The sequence below is a fragment of the Suncus etruscus genome, chromosome 2 (assembly GCF_024139225.1).
Source record: "Suncus etruscus isolate mSunEtr1 chromosome 2, mSunEtr1.pri.cur, whole genome shotgun sequence".
In the NCBI taxonomy this organism is placed as follows: Eukaryota; Metazoa; Chordata; class Mammalia; order Eulipotyphla; family Soricidae; genus Suncus; species Suncus etruscus.
In genome coordinates, this window is record NC_064849.1 from 55,373,798 (window position 1) to 55,397,383 (window position 23,586).

The following is a 23,586-nucleotide window of genomic DNA, read 5'->3' on the forward strand; positions in this document are numbered from 1 at the left end:
AGATTAAATGCTGTCTAAATTCTTGATTGGGCTTTTACATTCAGTCCACCTAAATGTGATCTCAAGAGTTGATCTTACTATGCATTATTAAATAGTTACTGAGTTTTATCTTCTATGTGACTACAATTCTAAAAGTATAATTTAAAATGTCATTGAACTATCCTTATGGATTAAAGATGCAATTAAAATAGCCAGTGATATTATCAACTTCCTTTGTATATGTATAGCATTTACAGACCTCCCACTTACCAAAAAAATCAAATTTCTGTTTCTTAGGTCATTTCTACCTTGGTCTAATCTTTACAGCAGACTAAATTTCTGAAAACATTGTATTGCCTTAACATGAGGTAAGAGAAGAGATACTTTTTCAGAATGCTTTTCTAATGGCCTCAAGAATTTCCAGCATTGTATATGTGTGTTTGCATATTTGAACATGGGCCTGCTTTTGTCTTTATTAAGAATTTTGTAGTTCTAAGATGTTCAAAGGTGTCTGCAGTCAGTTGGGGAAACAAAGCATATTAGGTACAGGTCTTCCCAAGTGCCCCAATTTGCCTCAACTACCCTCACCCCTCTATCAGAAGCTCATGGAGTTCTAAAGAATAGGGAGGGTCTGGAGATTCAGATGAGAATATAGTCTTGAGTTTTACTAATTGAGTTTTGGGAAATCTGTTGCTGTGACAGTCCTTTGTGCCATTCCCATCTGGAGTTGGCAATAAGATTACTTACTATCACAAGAAATATTTAAAAGTCATCAAGAAATTATTCACAGTCATATGTCATACACAATTTTCAACACTTCTATGACCTCAGTAAGTGTTTCAAATAGAAAAGGGAAGCTGAAGAGATCTCAATGGGCTGAGCACACGCATAATATGGAGGAGGCCTGGGTACACACCTTATTACCCTATGGTCCTCCAGCAACATAGGAAGTGACTCATAAACATGGAACTAGGACTAGTTCCCAAGCATTGCTGTGTAACCATCAAAGTCCCCCAACATTAATAACCAAAATAATTAAACTAGAAAATACCATTTTCTTTCTTTTCCACTTTGATCTCCAATCCAGTTACCTCAGTGCCATGAGAGAAAATTAGAGCTATAGTCCCATATAACTTATAAAGAGTTTTTAAATTAGCATTGCCCACTTCAAAACTTCTAACTAAGGAGATAGTCCTGGTTTACTTTCCTTGTCCCATCTCTTCCATTTCTGATTTAGCTAAGACAAAGTGCCTGGCTTGTGAAATAGAAACCTCAAAATATGTCCACAGAACTCTCCACAAACATCATTCTTTAAAGGGTGTGATTGTAGTGTGTGAACTGAGGAAGTAAAGTTGCAGCCCCAGGAAACACTGGTTGATTAGTTTCAAGATGGGTAATTTGTTCCTTCCAGTGCTATGGGAATACACCTGCCAAAGTTAACCTTAGTTTCATGCTATGTATGTATAGTAGTTCATCTTACTGGAAGTTGAAGAAATTCTACCATCTCCATTTGAGGTTGGGGAAATGCAGTTTTAGATTTAAATTAACTGCCCAGGTCTATGTCAAAATAGAAATTCAAATCCATATAAAACTGATGGAAAAAAAAAGCCACAAGTCATGTGACACTAAGCGAAATCAGTCTGTTTTGTTATTTGTCTTCACTCTAGGCAGGGAATGCTGACAGGAAGGCCCATGACTCATCCTTGTATCTCAGTATTTTCTCCAGTCTCTGATGCAAATTAGGCACTCAGTGCAAATTTACTGAATTGAAACTTAGTATTTTTAGATTTGTCTTAATTTCCTAGATCCTGGCTACCAGAAATAATCCCTTTCGTGACTAGAAAGCAGCGTTTACTGTGAGCATTAGTTTCAATCTCATGTCCCAAACCTATGGCTTTCCTCCACAGTAATACCCCTGTCCTCACCCTCATAGATTGTGAATGATGATAGATACCATCTAACTTTCCAATTCAAGTTATGAGTAAAGTACACAGAAAGCAAAAGCAAATGTGCCTGAGCCCTACACACACATCTTATCAGAAATGTTGCCCTGGTGAAGGGGGGTGTTCTTCATATGACTAAAACCCAACTACAATTGTGTCTGTAATCAAGGTGCTTAAATATATTATGTAAAAAAAAGTCTTCCTAGGAAGTCCCTTCTGCTCTTGATGGAGGGAGGATCCTTTGTGACATGGCAATGTATAGGTTTTGTGCAAATGTATGAAGAGAACCAATCATGTACTTCAGTGTCTCCTCAAAGTAATTTTCAGCAATAGCAAATGAAGGCTTCTTCTGTCTTCTAGCTCTTGTGGACTTCTGTTTGGCCATTTAATCCCATTACTTTATCAAAATGAAGATGGAAATATTCAAATTTTGTCCAAGGAAAATTGGTTCTTCTAAAATTCTTTTAGTTTTTTCAGTTTCCTCTGGGATGCTAATGAGATTATTTCCATAATTTCTTTGATTCTTCTTAGATTTTCATTTTAAAGATAAAACTATATTATTTCATTTTCAAAAATGTTACTATAAATTAGTATACATTAATGAATATAAATACCATAGACAATTTATCATTTCTGTTAATATTTTTATCTTGCTTTTATTAATCTTTTTTTATAAATTTTTATTTTGACCATATTGGCTTACATATCTTTCACAGTAATATTTTTGGTATATATTAACATAGAATCAGGGGAATTTTTATCTTGCTTTTAACCTGACTAAATTTTGTTGATAATTCTTGATTGATAATGCTTCTAATAAACCTTAATATTTGAAGAGGGGGTGAGCACACTGGTGATGTAGTTGGAGTTAAAATTATGCATTGTGAAACCACTATTAACAGTATTATAAATCATAATACCACAATCAATTAGAAAAATTATTTTTCAAATCTTGAAAACCATTATGTACTAGCCAATAAATTTTATCCAACATCTATTATATACTTTCTATATATCAGGATCTATATTAAGTTCTTTTAAATATACTATCTCCTTTAATCCTCACAACACATCTTGAGGAAGAGTGTTTTCTCATGTTAAAATATAGATAGAAACGAGGTTTGGTGGATGCCCAAACTCACATATTATAAGGATATTCATATGTATCATGTCTATGGACTATGACTAAAAGTTGGGCTGGGAAGAGATATGGAGCTCTACATCTGGAGTAAATTGTGATTTATCTACAGATAAGTTTGAAAATATATGCTGGGGGCTAGGATATGACTGAAGTGGTAGAGTACAGGATTTGTATGAATGCAGCCCCAAGTTTGATCCCCAGAACAATAAGGCAACTAATCACCTAAATACACACACACATACACCCACCTGTACAAATAAAAAAAAATATATATATAAACATGGATCAGTGTGATACCTGCTTCAACAAAACCCAGAAACTTAGTGAACACAAACACTACATGGAAAATCTGACAAATTCCTAACTTTATATTCAGCAAAGGACATGCCAATCATTTTATAAACTGTAATTCAAAAGCTAAACAACTGTAGAGATTGTACAGCAGGTACAGCACTTGCCTCAAATGCTGTTGACCTGTATTTGATCCCCAGTGCCCACATGGTCTGAGCACTGCCAGGAGTGATCTCTGAGCACAGACATAGGAGTAAGCTCTGAGCACTACTGGTTATGGCCTTCACGCCAATAGTTATTATTCACTCATACAATTATTTACATTTAAACTCAGGTTGGAGCCTGGGAAGTGGCTCAAAGGATTGATCACATGTTTTACATGCAGGAAGTCCTGTTTTGATTCCAGCACCTGCATTCACAGTCAGAAGTAGCCCCAAAGCCCTGCTGATTGAGACATCTCCTCTCAAAAATAAATAAATAAATAAATAAATAAATAAATAAATAAATAAATAAATTTAAGCCAGGTAATTAAGTAAAGTTTTGAATTAACTTTCACCAATAAAAACATTTTTCTAAATGTCAATGCTAACATTTTACTGTGATCAGAATGTAAGAAGTGGACGGACAGGAAACTTAAGACATTTCTGTTTCTTTTCCTTTTATTTCTTCCTAAAGAAAAGTACTTTAAACCTTATTCCAATTGTTTTACAGCTCAATTGATAAGGTGTGTTCTTTTTTTTTGTTCAAGAAAATTTTAAAGCAACTAATTTAAATATGCAAAATTATCTTGAGTTGTTCATACGTGAACTTAAAAGCCGTGCAACACAGGAAAATTAAGTAATTATGCCTCCAAGTTATTTACTGCAATTAAGCTCATTTATCATATGCAAATTAGTGCAAACTGGTCTCATTAGTTACTAAATTACTCAATATGAGCTGAACAATGTAGCACTCCAGTTTGTAATGAAAAATCCCTGTAGAGGCAAGCAGTATCAATTAAGCTAATTTGCATATGCAAATATATTCACTAACTTTCTCTTTTTCTATATTTAGTTTTGCATTTTCTTACCATTCTGGATCATAGGAAGACCATACGGTCATTCAACCCTCTGTCTTTACTCTATCCCATCTAAAGTTTTTCAGAAGCCTTTATTATTTAAAATTATTTTATTTCATTTTAACAGTGGTGTCCAGCTGATTGCCATTTTGCCAATAAGGATCATCAGAAGTAAGAAGAAGCAACTTCTCTCTAGGTGATAATCTCTTTTATAATTTTAAGTACTAGTAAAATACTAAATAAAGGTAAAATTCCAATTCATCAATAAAATTGAACAGGGTTAAACATTCTATCACTATCTTTCACAAAAAATGTTAGAAAGTGCTACCATCAAAAGTAAAATGAAATCTAATATGGCTAGCCAAAATCTTTTGAAAATAATGTACATCTTTGTATATACTTTTGATTTCTGTGAAGTTTTAGTCACTTTTGCAAATCTTTGAATACTGGTGAATTACCCTGCTAATATTAAAGGAAATATTGATTACAAAAATTTTCATATTTTTATGCCCCTCTATTCAACCTGTCCAAAAATACAATAATTGGTTCCTTTAGCCTGAAAATCTAGAAAATTTTTTCCAAATAATTTTCTTCCTAGTCTCAGAAGTCAGTATCATGAAACTGTGACTAAAAAAACTTGAAAATAGTCACAAAAAAGTCTCAAGGTATTTTCACGATTGCTTTCTTTATAACATCAACAATACATTTAATAAAATTATTATAGAAATGTATTATCCTGACAATAATTCTACAGAACCAAAATAGAATCTAGACCATACATCATAAATTCAGGTTCTTTTTTATTTCGCCTTTATTTTTGTGGATGACACACCCAGTATTGCTTGGGGATAGTCCCTGGGTTAGTATTCAGGAATGGCAACCAATAGTTGTGGAGACCACGTGTTGTCAGAAATTAAGCCCAGGTCACCTGGATGCAAAGCATGTGTCTAGACTCTAGACTGTTGTTCTATCTCCCCAGTCTCTAGTGTTAAGTGCCTATCAATTTTTTTTTCCAAATGTGAATCATAGAAATTTACATGCAAACGCTGATCTGAGTTCTTCTAAGACTAAAGTATAATAACCTCTTTTAAGCTTAGGTTCATCTTTTGTTTGAGACATGATGTTACTCTGTAGTCAAAGTTCAAGGTGTTGAGGAAAGTGAAACCATAATTGAAAACTGACATTTCATAGAGATCTATGGTGTCATCTACACAGATATATAATCTGGCTACTTTACTTGTCAAATCATAGAAATTAATTGTGTTGCATTCCTTTCCTCCTCTGCAATGTTAAGGAAAAAACAAACCTTGGGTCAGAACAAATTACAGGGGGTAGGAAGATTGCCTGTTCACATAGATGATCTCCAGTACCACATAGTTCCCATAGCCCCATCTTGAGTAATCCTGAGAACTACCAGATGTCCCACCACCCCTCCCTTCAAAAAAAAAAAAAAGAAAAGAAAAGAAAAGAAAAGAGAAGAAAAGAAAGAAAAGAAAAAACACTTTAATTAAAGGTTCTACCGAAGTAAGGGGCACATCTATAACTTCTACAAAATATTTGTTCTGCTAATAAATGATCATTGCAAAATTATGACAGACAATATTGCAACCATTATTCACCTTTTCTGACCCATGTTGATGATTTTAGTTATTATCATCTAAGAATGTTCTTGGAGGCTCTCTCTTTGTATCCCACAAAGGGTTGGTAAGATCATGGAATTATCTTTCAATTTGGAGTCTGAATGTAAAAACAATGCAAATGTTCCTAAGTGCACAGGAATAATGTAGGGCCAATAATAAAGATGTAAGAAGATTCATGCAAGATAGCCAAGTTTAAAACTGACTCATGGATATAATGATGGAGAAATGAATATCCAGAGACAATGGAAACAATGGAAACAAAGAACATGAGAACTGGTATTCAGTAGGAAATAACCCCATATAAGGGATTGGAAAGATAGGATGGGGCGGAGGGGAAGGGAAAGAGCATGAGGAAATGCCTGAGATAAAGATTGAAATTCTATGAGCAATAGCATTAAAAAACACAGTACAAAACTTATATAAATATATCAGTACATATGTATATATATATACATACATACATCTTGTATGTGCATGTTGTAGAAATGGACTGGTAAGAGACAAATGGGGTAGGGGGCACTGGTAGAGAGAAATGATACTGGTAAAGGGATTGGTGTTGAATAACTATATCTAAAATCACCCCCCAAAATAAAAAAAAGTCTCATGGAGACATATCATGCTTCTACCATTACTTTCCTTTAGAACGTTTTATTTTAGAATTTTTTAAATTTTCTCAAGATCTAACTGACAACATTGTTAACAATAATGATGCAAACATAAATCTAAAAATTCCTCCACAGACAAGGTTTGATTGAGTTGCTTTGTTTTTAACACCCATGAAGTGAGTAACACAGAACTATGGAGTATGCCAACCAATACTGCAATTATATATAACAACATACAGATTATGTATAGAATGAGAGAAAAAAAACCTTTTCTACTAAAGGTGTGCGAAGAATTATTCTATTAACAAATCTACCACTTAAAGGAAAGTCATTCTACTGGTTACTTTGATAAGATATGATATTTGTTACTATTTTTGTGATGAAGCAAGTTATGAGTATACTATTTGGTATTTAAATTGGTGAAGGAAAAGTAAATATAAGTTATATTTTTCATAGTAAGAACTTATGATGTGATAGAAATGCCTAAGAGTTTTTTAAAGGTAGGTACCAAATTAGTGCTTAGTTACATGTACCATATTAAGGGAAGAGCCATACAAATGACCCAAAGGTCATAGTTTTTATTTAGCTTGTCAGAAACAGAAAACTCCAAATCTTGACCTTCTGGCCTTCTGCTCATATGATTAATAAAAGGCAGAAAATAATAAAGTGAATAAAAATGCTGTGACTCAAGAGAGACTTGTCTTCATCCCACAATTCTGTGTGCTCCACAGTTCTCATCCAGCAAGATATCACTGTCCTGAAAAACACATCTGAAATAGCAACAGGTTCTGGAGGACTAAAACAAAGGTCACAGGTCTTTAAGGGCTTCTTAGAAGTGATGGAAATAGGCTGCCACAATGAACCTGTACCTAATACACTAGCACTGATTATTAAGCAGAAAATAACTTTGTCAAGAGCTGATTTTCTATAGATCATATTGCTATCTATCCCACCATCTCTCACCCCCTCAGTAGGAAAAATCAACTTTACAAGAACCTATCAAACTACTAAATATCCTGAAAGAACAGAAGGATAACAAGAAACAAGCAACAGAAGTGTGAAATACATAAAATGGGGGCTTCAGAAATGAAAGCTTCCCAACATGATTCTCCACTTCAGACTTAGACCAAAGATTCCACATCTCCTTTTTAAGGAAGGGTGTAAAGAAAGACAAGCAGCAGGAAGACATGACACTTTCAGGTACTTCCTCAGTACCACCCTTAAAAATAACTTTTACTCTACCTGCAACTTCTATCAACTTTCTACACTTGTTCACCTCAGATATAAACATATTTCTGTTATCACTATTATCTTGAGAACTGTCTTTAAAATTCTCTCATGACATGCTATCATATTTGTGTACCCCAGGCTCAAAATCTCCATTTAATAATCATGTAAGTTTATTTATGTTTTCAAAGTCTTGACTAGTTTCATTTTATCTTGTCTTATAAAATGTTTAATATGTGCACAATCACAGAACTTCTGGTACATATTTTCAGTATTCAACAATGATTTAAAAAACTTAGACAATAAAGAGGTTACACACAAATACCCAAAAATCTTAAACTAAACAAAAGCCCAGATTCTGATTTTTGAAATATATTTCTTTCTATCTCATCTTTCACACACACACACACACACACACACAAATACACATATACCCCATATATCTCACTTGGAATTTTCACTAAAACTATACATTTATAAATGTAATAACAGGGAAGTCGTTAAAGTGTGATATATCCTATGATGAAAACATATTTGCCATTATAATAATGGAATATTATTTTTCTTAATACAGTTATAATATATTATTTAAAAATCTGATTGTTAATGAACATATAGATGGCCAATGTGTCACTCTGAATTTTAGACATATAAACAGATACTAAGTGTTAAAATAAAATTTTCCCTTCATGACACTTCACTACATTTTTGTTCCTCAAATTTTCTTTCCATCAATGTTTTCCACAATGGGAAATACTGCACTGGTACTATTCTGGGGAGCAGAAGTGGTACTCGGTGCAACTAGGGCCAGGGATCAGTTTGTTCACTTAAAGAAAGTCATTTCAAGGGGGTGATTATTTTCCTAGAATGAGGCTGGAAAGTAAAACAAGTTTGGAACCCTCTACTTAACATAAACATTTAGATGCCTCTTTAACTTTTCTCATTCTTTTTCTCCTGCACCTAAAACTTGACTCCAACTATTTGAACTGGCAAATTAAATCAACAATTTGAATTTATGTGATATGTCACCAGTTTTTATATTTCTAAATGATGGATTCTAAATTACCCTGACATTATTACTACTACTTCTGTAGACAAAATTGAACTGTTATCTTCTTACTTACTTTCCTTTTTTTCTTAGTACATCTTCTTTCATACCTTCTACTTACATCTCAAGTGATTGCTTTCTTTCACTCCCCTTCTTTGGTACCACATACATTGTGCCTGTAGATCTGCAACTCACAAATCATCCTTCAGACATTGACTGTAGATTAGTAACTACCAGCCTACTGCTTCTGCTTTACCCTAGCCCTAGTTTTGCTCTAGAACAGCACTTCTCAGCCTTTCCCCTACCATAGTCCCTTCCTGTCTTGTTTCCTTCTGGTGGTTTCTCTGTCCTGATGGTTGTCTCCATAGTCTTGTGTTCTTGTTCCCCATTTAAGCAATTTTCAACTGTGGTCTCTAAGGAATATCTCAGGGAACTAGAAGAAGCCACACAGCCCCTGGCTGAGTTGAACTAAATAATCAGACACAAGCTTCAAATGGTTTACATTCTACTAACTTGGTTATTTAAGAGAACATTTTACCCCCTCAAAGGTTATATCCTCACCCAGACAAGGGGCTATCAACATAAAATAATCTGAGTCCTTCTGAGTCTTTGATATCTAATTAATTAACACATGCCAATACTCCATCAAGTTCCACAACCTGCTTTGCCTCTCCCTTCATAAATTCTACATTAGGAAAAATCTTCCTTTAAATTCAATAACTGTTTCAAAATACCCAGAAAGCTTTATTTAAATTAGCTTCTTAGATTTTAAAGACTTCCTAGGTTTTATATTTTTATAAAAGCAATTTATTTATTTAAGCATTATGGTTACAAACTTGGCCAGAATTGGGTTTCAACCATAAAATGCCCACCTCTCTTTACCAATGCAACTTTCCCACCATCAATGGTGGGAATCCTTCCCGATTCCCCATCTGTCTTTGAAACAAGCATTGTATTTCTCTATCATGCTCATGGTAGTTTTTAGTGTAGTTATTTCTCTAACTGCACTTACCACTCTATGTGGTAAGCTTCATATCATGGGCTGCTCCATCAGCCATCATCTCTATTGTCTCTGTGTATTATTACTCTACTGTCTTTTATTTTTCTTAAATCCCACAGATGAGTGAGACTATTCTGTGTTTATCTCTCTCTCCCTCTCAATATAATAGTCTCCATATCCATCCATGTATAGGCAAATAGATATCATATTTTCAACTCTTAACACTAAACAATCCAAATCTTTATTGTATCACTCTCTTGCATCAAACCTTGTCCATGGGATCATCACTGGCTATACAACCTTGGACTTATTTCCTTAGTCTACACAAAAAAAAAAAGTCATATAAATTCCCCATATTCATCTCTGGTGTCTTCCTCATGTTCTCTATCAAGTCAAACACCTTATTGGCCCACACATAATAGTTGTTTCAGATGACATCAAGCTTTTTATCATTTCATATACTCTTTGATTGAAATATCCTTTCATTACATTTGCCTAATAAACTCCTATGAATTCTTTAACAACATTAAGAAATCTATTTTGATGCCTATATTTGATGGCAAATGCATTCTCCCTCTTTTGTTGCCCCATACATAGAATTTGAGTCATATGATGGTATTCACATATATGGCCCTTCTGGTTCCTCATTTCTCACATGCTCACAGTTTATTGAGGACAGAATCCATGTTTGTGAGATAAATACAGCAGAATTATTTTTTCCTACTAAGCAGTTTGTAACCAATACAGAGTATATGTATCAAGCTTTCCTTTTCACACTGGGTTATAAATTGAAGAATAAAAGACATTTAAGTCTCCTTTACATATTTTCTAAAATGAACTTAAGTCTCCTTTACATGTTTTCTAAAATGAAATTAAAGAGGCTCATTGCTACTACTAAAATAATATTGTTTTCTAAGTAACTTACCACCTGGTTATTCTGCTCCACTATGTTACCAAAGCAGAGTGTTACCCATCCAAAGAGCACAACTGTCACTTGGCCTCATCTAGAACATCTGCTCTCTCATTAGGACATAGCACTAATTTTTGCATTTGGAACAAACTTTTTATAGTATCCCTTTATATTAGGATATGTTTAAGTTCCTATTAACATCACAAATACATATACTCAGATATATATGGCCTGGCTCATATAAAGTATATAAAGGTATACTTCCATGAAGACTACTGAAAACACAAATCTAAAAATCTAGAAAAATTAGTCACTTGGTGTCTGTAATTCTAAATCACTACAAATTACATTTTTATATGCTTATAAAAATAGTATATACTAAGGTGTATTTTAAGAAACAGGAATTTTATAAGATCATAAGATATTCTGATGGTGAAATGAGAAATATCAGTATAATAAAAATAGAATGAAATATGGCTTTCTCAAGGTCTGTCTTACATTTACAAACGTGGATTATGTCATCTCAGCTGTAAAGAAACATCAAAATAAGCTTAAAAATTGATAAGAATTACACATCCATAATCTTCACTCAGAAGTTTCTGATATGATAGTTCCTGGGAGAGGTCCAGGAATGATTCCTTTGAACCAATGTTCCAAGGATTCTGAAACTTCCAGCCAAGACATGGCTCGGGAGGATCTTTATGGCTTGAGCAAAGAAATATGAAGATAACAATTTTCTACTACACCTTGTTTCAGAAATAAGAGGATAGGTGCCAGATCACCTTAAAATTTTCTAAAATAAAAGTATCACCAGGATGGAGCAAAAGTTTCCCATACACCACAAAAACACCTGAAAGTAGTATATAGTTGAGTCCATGACAATATACTTCAAGGGGGGAGAAACCCTGCATCTCTTAGGCCAAGGGAATTCCTTTTTGAATGACCCCAATATTTACTGTGCCTGAGCAGGAGGGGAAAAAGGCAAAAAGCACAAAACATGTTATTATTATTATTATTATTATTATCATTATTATTATTTATATATATATTTATCTAGTATTTGTCGATTTCTCTGTTTTGGTGTGGTTATTGAAGTTGTTGTCTCCATTTTTATTTATTGACTTATTTTATTTTTTTTTCTTCTTTTCTCTTCTTTCTTTATGTGCTATGACATGTTTTACATCTCAAGACCATGGCTTTTATGTGGTGCATATCTTTATTGTTGGTGTACTCACTGGATATTTTATTTGACACTTCTTTTTTGTACTTTTGTGGTGTTTCACATTCTTTTTCCCCTTTGTCTCTCAAACCGAGGATGAGAGCCTCTAGAAGGACTTTGCCTATTTTCGGCATATTTGATTTTTACTCCAGATTATTACTTTTCTTTTCTTTAAACAAAACCACATAACTTGAACTATCTAGTCCCGCCTCCCAATTTGAGGGTGAAATAAGGGAGGTACCAAGACCAAATAGGTGTAAGATCACTAAGTAGTAAGCTAGACACAGAGGGGACCATTCATTCTAGCAGCCCCGGGGATGAGGGGGGAGGATATGGGAAACAGGACAGGAATGGAGGTGGAAGGAGGACAATTCGGTGAGGGGAATTTCCCTGATTTTATGTTAATATGTACCTAAAATATTATTGTCAATGATATGTAAGCTACAATGATTAAAATAAAAATTATCTAAAAAAGAATCAGTGAGGGAACTTTTTGAGAACCTCTAAAGAGAAAGGATTCTGGAATTTATCTTATTTTCCCCTAATGTTTTTTTTTTCTTTTTAAATCCCAATATTCTTTCTAAATAAACTTGCTGAAATCCCAAACATGCCTACTTCTCTAATTCTGTGTTGAAAATATATACCTCATTTTTTTGTGATGTGTGCCAATCTCTGTGGTATGAGGTGGAATCTCATAGTTGTTTTGATTTTCATCTCCCTGATGATTAGTGATGTGGAACATTTTTTCATGTGCCTTTTAGCCATTTATATTTCTTCTTTATCAAATTGTCCATTTCTTCTCCCCATTTTTTGATGGGATTAGATGTGTTGGTGGGGATGTGGAGAAAAAGGAACTCTTATCCACTGTTGGTGGGAATACCAACTAGTCCAACCTTTATGGAAAGCGATATAGAGATTTCTCCAAAAACTGGAAATTTAGCTCCTATACAATCCAGCTATACCACTTCTAGGAATATACCATAGGAACACAAAAATACAATACAAAAATCCCTTCCTTACACCTATATTCATTGCAGCACTATTTGCCATAGCAAGACTCTGGAAACAACCAAGATGTCCTTCAACAGATGAATGGCTAAAGAAACTGTGGTACATATACACAATGGAATATTATGCAGCCATCAGGAGAGATGAACTCATGAAATTTTCCTATACATGTATGTACATGGAATCTATTATGCTGAGTGAAATAAGTCAGAGAGAGAGAGAAACGCAGAATGGTCTCACTCATCTATGGGTTTTAAGAAAAATGAAAGACATTCTTGCAATAATTTTTAGAGATAAAAGAGAGGAGGGCTGGAAGTTCCAGCTCACCTCAGGAAGCTTACCACAAAGAGTGATGAGTTTAGTTAGAGAAATAACTACATTGTAAACTATCCTAACAATGAGAATGTATGAGGGAAATAGAGAGCCTGTCTAGAGTACAGGCAGGGGTGGGGTGGGGAGGAGGGAGATTTGGGACATTGGTGATGGGAATGTTGCACTGCTGATAGGGGGGTGTTCTTTACATGATAGAAACCCAACCACAATAATGTTTATAATCAAGGTGTTTAAATAAAATATTATTAAAAAAGAAAAATATATATCTTGGGCATGCATTTTTAAGTTTATTTTTATTTTTCCTGAAAGCAAAAATATCTTACAACAATTATTTACATATGTTAAAGTGATAGAAAACTTAAAAAATAAAAAATTGTGTATGAAAAACACTGAGTTTAGAATGAAGCTTCCCTGGGTCGAACTAATGGTAGTTCTGTCTGACTCCCTCACTTTCATTTGCTAAAAATTCGCTGGCCAAATTAATCATTATTGTTTCTTTCCTTTTAATTTAAACTTTTCATCCAGAGAAAGTTTGTAATTTAGAGAGACAAACATGAGGATTGCAGCACTTATGACTTACAAACTGAAGCAAACCACCAAAATTTGGCAACACATAAAAATGTCACATTACTATCACACAATTTTTTTGCTTTTTATAAAAACAATAGATAGCTCCAAAAACACACATATAACCAATTACAAATGCTGCATACACAACCATTCTAGGAACAGCCAGCCACTATACATTGCACATCAACTAAATAGAGCAATTCATCTCAATTATTACAGCACAAATAATACATACTTGCCCTCCCTTTCTCATTAACATTCTCTCAAGAGATGGCTTTCTAAAAAGAAAAAATAAATCTATAAGATTTCATAATTTGGAAATAAAATATCAACAGTTAAATGCACAGCTAAAACAATCTCATTGAAAGGCTAAAGAGATGAATTTTTCTTTAGTAAAAGAACTCGAGATTCGTTATCTTTTAAAAGTACCTGCAAAATGTGACTTCCCAAATGTGCTTCGAATACTTCAATGGCCAGTGCACTGGGGCTTCTCCTTCGTTGGGCACCTATAACTTGAAAAAAATAAAAGAGAAAAGAAAGAAGGAAAAAAAGAAAAATTAAGCTGGGGCTCTGATTCACACTTGGAGTTTAATTTTTTTCTACTTGCATCACTAGCTTGTCATTGTATCACATATAGATCTATCTCTAGTGTTTACTTCAAATTTGCCCAATGATAGCAGAGCTGAGGTTGAATTTTCAAATAAAATAACAAACTTTTCAGACATTAGAAACCCCACTGTGATTTTAAATATTTTTTATTTTAGAGTATTTAACTGTAACAAAACCATAAGTACTCACACTTCAAAATTTATTAGTAAAACTTTTTTAATATTGATACTGTGCTTTGGAAATTACATATTCACATATACATCACCCCTAGAGAAATCTAAACTTTTCATATCCTCTAGGCTAGAAAACAGAAAGCAATTTTTTAAATTTCTAATGTGATAACTTTATCATAATGTAATAAAATAAGTAGAGCATGTCGGTTCAGAGAGACTCATCAATGTCTGTTTGCAGTGGTGGATTGTCTCAGGTGGGTTGACTCTTCTATTGACTGAGTCACAGAATGGAACCATCCCTCAAAGCCACTAGAGTCCCTGTAGACTCTTGCCCAGCACCTGCCATCTGACTATTTTCTCCTCTGAATCCTCTGCTTGACTGCTAATTTACAATCAATCCCCTTATTCCAGTCCTACCTGACACATATTGTTTGCAAGTACCTACAATCAAGAACTTCAAAATCCACAAAAATATCTGAGTTTAATACCTGTCTGTAAAAGATTTGAGGGTATAGTTGTTACAAAACCCCAGGATACAAATTATAATTTTTTTTTTCATTTTATTTATCTGTTTTCTTTGGGGCCAGTCTTTGGGGCTAACTTCTGAGTTTATGTTCAGATATCATGCTGGGCAGGGTTCAGTGGACCATAGATGATGCCAAGGATCAAACCAGAGTAGACCGCATGCAAAGTGCTGTAACCCCTTAAGTATCTCTCCAGCCAATGATTTGCCTTTTAATACATGTTTTTTTCCTGGATATTCCCTCCCGCCAATTTTTCAAGTTTACAAATACAAAAATCAGCCTGTTCATCAATGAAAAAGATTCATAACCCTTTTTCTATTTCCAAGAGGTAAATTTTCCATGATTTCCTTATTTTCTTGTAAAATTTACGATAATCCTCTTCTCCCTTAATTCCAGATCTAATGAATTGAAAATAATATCTGCATCCCTACTTTCCCCTAAAAACATTTTTAGTTATCTGACAAGAGGATTTTAGCAACACATGACTGGGAAAATAATGCATCATTTCAGTGGCCAAGGAAATCAGCCAGAATAATACCTTAGTAGGGATTATAATATAAATATATTTAGGATTATTTGGCTGTGAGGTGGTAGGCATTACACTGCAGTAGTGAGTTGGTGTCTGCAATCTCTGAAAGGCGCTTTAAAAACAGTATGACTGTTAAGTGTCATTAGTACTGGCAAGATAAAACAAAAGAGACTTTTATAATGGTAAAATGTTAAAAATATAATTAAATAGTGATAGAATGGTCTCACTCATCTATGGGTTTTAAGAAAAATGAAAGATATTCTTGCAATAATAATTTTCAGACACAAAAGAGGAGGGCTGGAAGTTGCAGCCCACCTCATGAAGCTCACCACAAACAGGGATGAGTTTAGTTAGAGAAATAACTACATTGTGAACTATCCTAACAATGAGAATGTATGAGAGAAATAGAAAGCCTGTCCAGAGTACAGGCGGGGGTTGGGTGGGGAGGAGGGAGATTTGGGACATTGGTGATGGGAACGTTGCACTGGTGATGGGTGGTATTCTTTACATGACTGAAACCCAAACACAATCATGTATGTAATCAAGGTGTTTAAATAAAATATATATAAAAAAGAAATAAATATATATATCTTCAGATATTAAAAAAAAGAATATTACAGCTGGGAGGAATCTTACAGAAATTTGTCATCCACCTTTCTCATTTGCTCCCAAGGCAAAACAGAAAACTTGTAATATTTAAATATAACAAGCAGTTTCCTATCCTAAAATGAATCTTTAAATAGACATAAGATTTTTAAAAAATTAACATTTGGATTAAGAGAGTAGCACTGGTGTGTGTGCGTGTGAGCATGCGTGTGTGTTAGTGTGCACGCGCGCGTGCACGCATGCCTCTGATTAATTTCCTATTCTAACATGCACATTACTCCCTTCAAAACTCCTTTGGCATTTTTGATAATGCAGCTGTCTTGCTGAATACTGTTTTCAGTTTCGAGAGTGTTAATTGCACATTATGGTAGCTTGGAGTGAATGATCCCACATGAATAAAATCTACAGTCTTTTTTTCTCCCCCCAAAGATTGTTAGTAGGAGGGGATTTGGGGGAGGGAGAAGGGGGAAGTTGAAAAACTTCAAAAGTGGCCACTCTGTTTTGAGGTAATAATTAAGATTCAGAGAGTTCCTTATTAATAACTCATAATTTGGGGGCATTTTGGGGACTTGTAATTATGAAGTTCAAAATAAACCATGGTGTCTCATGAATGGAAATGGACCAGGCTTAGAGAAGAGAGATTCTTTTACAAAGAACTAGATTCAGAAGTAACCAGAAGAGCAAGAGTCACAAACTATAGAAAATGTTAAAACAATCTCAGGAATAGAAGTAGCATATTTCTCACTAGAAGGCTCACTAACCACAGATTGCTGTAAGCTGCCTGCCTTCTAGAAGTCGGGGGACAGTAATTCAAAGCAGGGGCTGCAGACATGATTTGAGCCTGGTCATGGATGGCCTGTCTTTTCCTAATTTTTCCTTAATTAGGACCCAGACTTTTCTCTATGTGAGTTATGCAACTGGGGAAATATTTAGGAAAATATTTTCAAATGCAATAGTATGCCTGGTCAGCCTGGGGATCGCATATATTTTCATAAAGTCTAGGGTCCCAGAGACCTACCCTACATGCTGGTTCTTTGTTCTTTAAATCCTCCAGAAATCTGAGCATACATCTCAGTGCTACACAAGTACTTGAAGTGGTTTTATGCTATTCTATTTAGTGGCATTTTTATGACACTGGAACTTGGCTTGATTTATATATTTTGCACTTATGCAGGTGATATGGGTTGTAATGACAGTTCCTAATTTTACAACCAACATAAATATGTTAAACAGGAGCCTATTATGCCCCATTCTAGTAGAATCTCAGCTCCAACTCCAGCATTACTGGTAAGTGCATGGATGTTAAATATGTGCTGTTTCTCTTGTTTTTTTTTTGTTTTGTTTTGTTTTTGTTTTTATCCTATCACATTTGGCATTTTGAGAGTTGAGACAATGATCTGATAATGCAGGAACAATACAAATATAGTTATTTTGTTTTTCCGTGCTAATCTTACTTTATAGGGTATCATTATTGCCGAAAGAAAAACTGGAGAAGTAGGGGGCCGAAGAGATAGCATGGAGGTAAGGCGTTTGCCTTTCATGCAGGAGGTCATCGGTTCGAATCCCGGTGCCCCATATGGTCCCCCGTGCCTGCCAGGAGCAATTTCTGAGCCTGGAGCCAGGAATAACCCCTGAGCACTGCCGGGTGTGACCCAAAAACCAAAAAAAAAAAAAAAAAAAAAAAGAAAAACTGGAGAAGCATTTCCTTAATGAGCTTCATCATCCTCAAGAAAGTAATGCTTTGATTATGAAGCTATTTCAGATGTTTGTATTTGAAAATTGACAGTTTCTGAAACTACTTGGTACCCAGATACAATCTACAATTATTGCTGAACAGGTCACTGTCTTGTCTGGTCTTGTTTGTTCAATTAAAAGAAATGACTTCTTTAAAATTAAAAAAATATATATATTCCTATTTTCCCAAAAAAGCACAACTACTTAATAGATAGCAAAATAATGGAACATCCCTTAAATGTGATATTGTACCCAAAACTCAAGAATAAATATCTAGGAATTTTATTTTACATATTGAACAGTTTATTCAAAGTATTAATAGAAAAAAATGAAACCAGAGTAATACAGTAATTCAACAACAAATTTGATTCAGTATATACAAAGTAACTGCTTAATATTTATTTTTGAAAACCACTATCTGCTATAAAGCAACAAGATTTATAAGATCTAATAAACCATAAAAATTATTTTAAGCAATTTCAAACAAGCCAAGGCTTAGGGTATAATTATCAACAAATACTACAACACTGTTATATATTGCAAGGGTTAAAAAAATAAGGAAAAGGACTTTGAACACTATCAACTGAAGACTTTCGGTTTGCTCATTTCAGAAAATTACAATGATATCAAGAATTAATAGGACTATGCTGTGGGCCTTGACTCACTAGGGCAATAAAGGGGTGGGAGATGAACAAAGAATCATGTCCCTGAATATTTTCTCCTCCACAAAGTTGGCAAGCAAGTTCTAACCTATGCACTTTTGAAGAATGTTGCAGGGTGGTCATTGAGAATTAATTCAGGGCAGTAAAAGACAACTCCTCCCATGGGAATACACCACACACCCCCAGTCAGATTCTGAACCAGCTTGTCTCACCTTCAGTGAAGCACATGTACCAGAAGGCTGAGGAGCTGTGCTCAGTGGGAGTTGACCTATTCAGCCAAAAGGTCAGCTTGCCACTGAAGAGCCCATTACAGAACGGAAACAGGACAGCTCAGTGGACATACATAATAAAAGAAGGAAAAGCCATGAGCCTCTGCTGCCTGTGTCCTGCACTGATCTTTTCTTTCAGAATAATCTCCATTTCCCAAAAATTAGATTGTCCCACTCATGGGCACAGCTCACAATGGGCAGATAAACCAAAGACAGAGTGACCAGGGAAGTGTTTTAGGGGAATCCTTCAAAAGCAAAAAAAAAAAAAAAAAAAAAAGATATTTGAAAGTGAAGATGAATAGGATACTGAGGCAGAGAATCTAATAGATAGATTAAGTCGGATAAAAGTAGTCACTGTCAATAATGAAAGATCATGTGTGAGAGAGGTTTTCTCGTCCATCTTTCTCCTTTATAAGAATGTATGGCAGATTAGATCAATGTAGTCTCAAAATTTAGGTAGTAGAAAAAAATGGATTCATCTACTGCATAAAAAGGGCACTTCATGCTAGGATAGCCACACTCTGAATTCATAATACAAAGACAAGGGACTGTATCTATACAGTGTATGAATGAAGAGAAATTAAGGGCATGTTTAATGAAACTGCATTCTACATCTTGGACGTTAGCACTTGGACTGAACTGTCAGGTTCTGAGAAGTAATGGACTGTCTGATGCTCAATGAGTCTCTTTCTAGCTACTGAATTTGCCTTGAAGAACCACAACAAGCTTCACTCACTACAGAATAAAGCAAGACAAGTTGGCTTGTCTGAGTATCTTAGGAGTTTATGAAGTGTGTATTTGAGTTTCTGGGTATGTGCGATTCCCTAACAAATATCAAAATTTCTATTTTCATCTAAGATGATATCAAATCTTTCTGAAATGGTTCTCACAGCACTGCCTACTTATTTTCTGCAGTCACAATTTTCCTTTCAGTTCTAAACTCCTTGTTCAAGTAAGGCCAGAATAGGGATATTTCAGGTTGCAATGGGGATTGGACATTGAAATGAATAATACTATGATACCAGCCTCACAGCAGCAATATAACAGAAAGAGATGCTTTAATCATGGTATGCAAAATTTTCATGAGTAAATCAAGAAAATATCTGAAAAAAAATTGTAAGAAATCTTTTTCAATGCACTTTCAACACACTTTGAGTTTTCTGCCTCGTGAAATGTAAGAAGACCGAAGACCATGAGAAAAAATGGTAGAAAATCATATTCAGGGGCCGGAGAGATAGCACGGAGGTAATCTATACTATGTTTTAGCATCAATCATGACACCAGTATCAGTATCCCAAAATTGCCTCTCACCCACTTTAAAAGGCACATTCTTAAGTTTGATTTTTGTGTTTGAATCCCATGCTTTTCTGTTGACTCTGTGGTTTAGATATATGCACATGCTATATCTCTACACCACTGATGTGTCCAAAGCCTCTCACTCCTGTCACATTCCATTTACCACTTGTTACATTCCCCCTTGATTTCTTTCTTTCCCTCTCCTCATTATATACTCTAGGATAATAGTAATCTAGGCATCCCCACATTGAGTTAAATACCCTTGTTACATTATGACATAAGAACTAAAATATTTAAGGGGATTATATTTGGTATATTCCCTTGGTAGAGTCTTCCTCAAGGACTATTATTCTTTTAGTTGGAAAATAGTCTTAAATATCTTTTAGTTTGGTGTTCCACACCTCTATTACCTTCTGACCTCAGGGACACAGCCTACAAAGGGCAGAGCTCCACCCCATAGGAAGGAGATAGAGCTGATCAGTCAATCAGTGTGGTGTCAGCCAGGATTTCAGTGGGAAAAGGAAGAGGTCTGCATCTGCTGTTTTGATTTTATTTTTTCCATGCCCAATCCCAGAGCTTCATGTTATGACATTTGTAACATCTGCTACAAATCTGCGCTAAGTCAGACACAACCCTATTACTTTCAGCCTAATGTTCAGTCCATCCTCTGGGCTCTCTTACATCAAGCAGACAACAGGGAGCTCCATCAGGTCTGCTGGAAGCTGCTTAGGTTGTTGTGAGGAAAAACATGACCACTCTTTTATTTTTCCTTTTTCTTTTCTACACATTCATCCATATGTTCTGTCAGAGCTTCTCTGCACCACAGCCCAACCCTCAGGCTCTTCAGCTTTGGGGCCACATCAATGAATGGCAATACACTTTAATGGTTATGCCAAGTGAACCTTCGAGAGAAAGAGTTCCATAAAGCAGCCAGTGTGTATTGGCATTGGTCTTCAGGACAAGTCATTCTGTTAAAAAGTCATTGTGACCCATTTCAAAAGCTCTTCCATCTCAAGGTAATGATTATACTTATTTTTCAACAGTTAGTAAAATATGAAAGATATTGACATCATTTTACGTGCCAGATGGAAGTCAGATGCTATTTCCATGTCTAAATGCGTTGCTTACAAGTCAAGAAAAGTAAACTAGAACCACCCTTGTGAAATATTTGTTGAGTTTCTACTCTGCTGAACACTATGTCAGAGGATGCAAGCCATAAGGCACCATACTGACCTTCCATTCTGGGGTTTGTGGGAAGACATCACACAAATGAGTAAACAGAAGGTAACAAATGTTTAACTCACCACACCCAACTCAAAATGGATGCAAGAGGTGCACGGACAAGAAGATTCTCAAAATAGGGGCACTGCCGAAACTGGGTGTGGAGGAAGAGGCTGTATTAATTAAACACAGAGCAGGGACAGTCATCAAGTAGATTCTACCAGTCACTGAGGCTACAAGAACTAAATCCCACACCAACTTGCTTTTCTTAAAGCAACATCAACCAATGGACTGTCCAATTTCTGCAGACATAGGGCTCAGTCCCTCTCTCTTATCTTCTGGAGCCTAAACAGCACAAACAAACAGTTGTACCTTGGAGGTCCAAGGCACAGTCTATGCTGTGTACAAGGCTTAACTATTTTTTTTCCTGTCAGTTCTGCTGAAATATTAGAGAGTGCAGTCAAATTTTCTTCCCACCTGCCAGTCTTGAAGTGGAGGTTCATGGAGTCACCTACAATGCTTTACTGTCACCTCAGAGTTCTGAATGAGATGATTTCTTTTAGTAAGACATACACCTCTTCCCCAGCTGACAACTTCCAAGCTGCTGAGAGTTGGTCTCATGCAAACTTTGTTTGTGGCTCTATTTCAGTTAGAGGGGTCATATTATTGGGAGACAGCTGCACAGAGTGGGAAAGAATTGTTTTCTGGAATTATGCCAGCCAAGTTTTAAATTCCCTATTTATTGCTAATGAGCTGGGTGTTCTTGGATGAATCAGGACCTTTCATGAACCTCCATGTTTCATTTTCTAGGAGTTAATGTCTCAGAAAGCTTTTAAGAGGACATGTGCCATTATCTACCCTAGTTTAATCTTCTTCCTAGAACTCATCCAAACTTTTTTCTTCTCAACTAGCAAGTTATTTCAACAAGCCAAAAAAAAAATGATTCTGTACACTGCTGAGACCTACATTACTATAGAAGGGTCCTGAAAACACAAAGATGCTCAATAATTCTGAATAGCTAAACCCTGCAAAGACAGGCTTAGGCCACAGACAGGACTCGGCATATGTCAGATCCCAGAAAAGGCTAGGACAAAGATTATTAGAATAATCATTCTCTTTATCCCAATTTTAACACATATATGTAAATTTGTCTTGATATTTGAGATATTAGAGATATCAAGGAATGATTTCCTAACACGTTAAGAATACCTCCTTTTCTGTATATTGTCTGTATGCATTGCTTTTTCCTCATTCTCCTATAAAACTTAGAGTGTCACTACAAGCCTGGCGAGCCAACTGCAATCAGGACTTCAAACCAGTGCAAACATTTCACACATACTCAGGCAAAGAGCCAGAAATTCCCTGGGTGTCAGCAACTGCCCACTGAATTTTCTTTTGAAGGATTCGCTCACACTCTGTTCCCATGATAATTGGTGTTCATTTAAAAATGCTGACTGCCTCAGACATAACTTGATTAGGTAAAAATGCACAGCTACAACCACTGGAAACCCAAACCAGATTTTGTAGACCTGCTATCTTCCTTCTGATTTCATATATACAAAAGCACACATGATAATAAAAAAGAACTAAGCTGGAGCAAGAGCTTGCTCATAAGATCAGCCTAAGACCTACTTAGCCAGTGCCATCTGTCTCCAAAAACTAGAGGCTAGAAGAGCTAGAAACTAGGAAGGTAAACACTCTTTGGAGAGAAGGATTCCTAAACAGGATGGAATGATATATATATTTAACAACATGAACAGCCATGTACTTTCACACTCACCGTCATGACTATGAAATTATTAAATGGAGCTGAAGGTAGACCCCTCATTTGAAGATCTATTATTTATATTCAATGCTCATTTTGAATCAGAGCTTTTATGGTATTTCTTTCTCTGAATAACTGAGCTGTTATTAAGAAAAACTATTCCTAAAGCAATACTCAAACACAAACCCTTGCATAATTAATTACAAAAAAATCCAACTCCCCCCCCC

At 35.2% G+C, this 23,586-nt stretch overlaps 1 protein-coding gene across 1 annotated transcript in view; it reads right to left on the reverse strand.

The window, feature by feature from the left end:
- Nucleotides 1-23,586, reverse strand: part of NPAS3 (neuronal PAS domain protein 3) — a 968,248-nt gene that overhangs the window by 475,321 nt on the left and 469,341 nt on the right. The window contains exon 4 of the mRNA XM_049766578.1: nucleotides 14,401-14,483. Within this exon, the coding sequence (XP_049622535.1) occupies nucleotides 14,401-14,483 (83 nt within the window). The remainder of the gene's footprint in view (nucleotides 1-14,400; nucleotides 14,484-23,586) is intronic.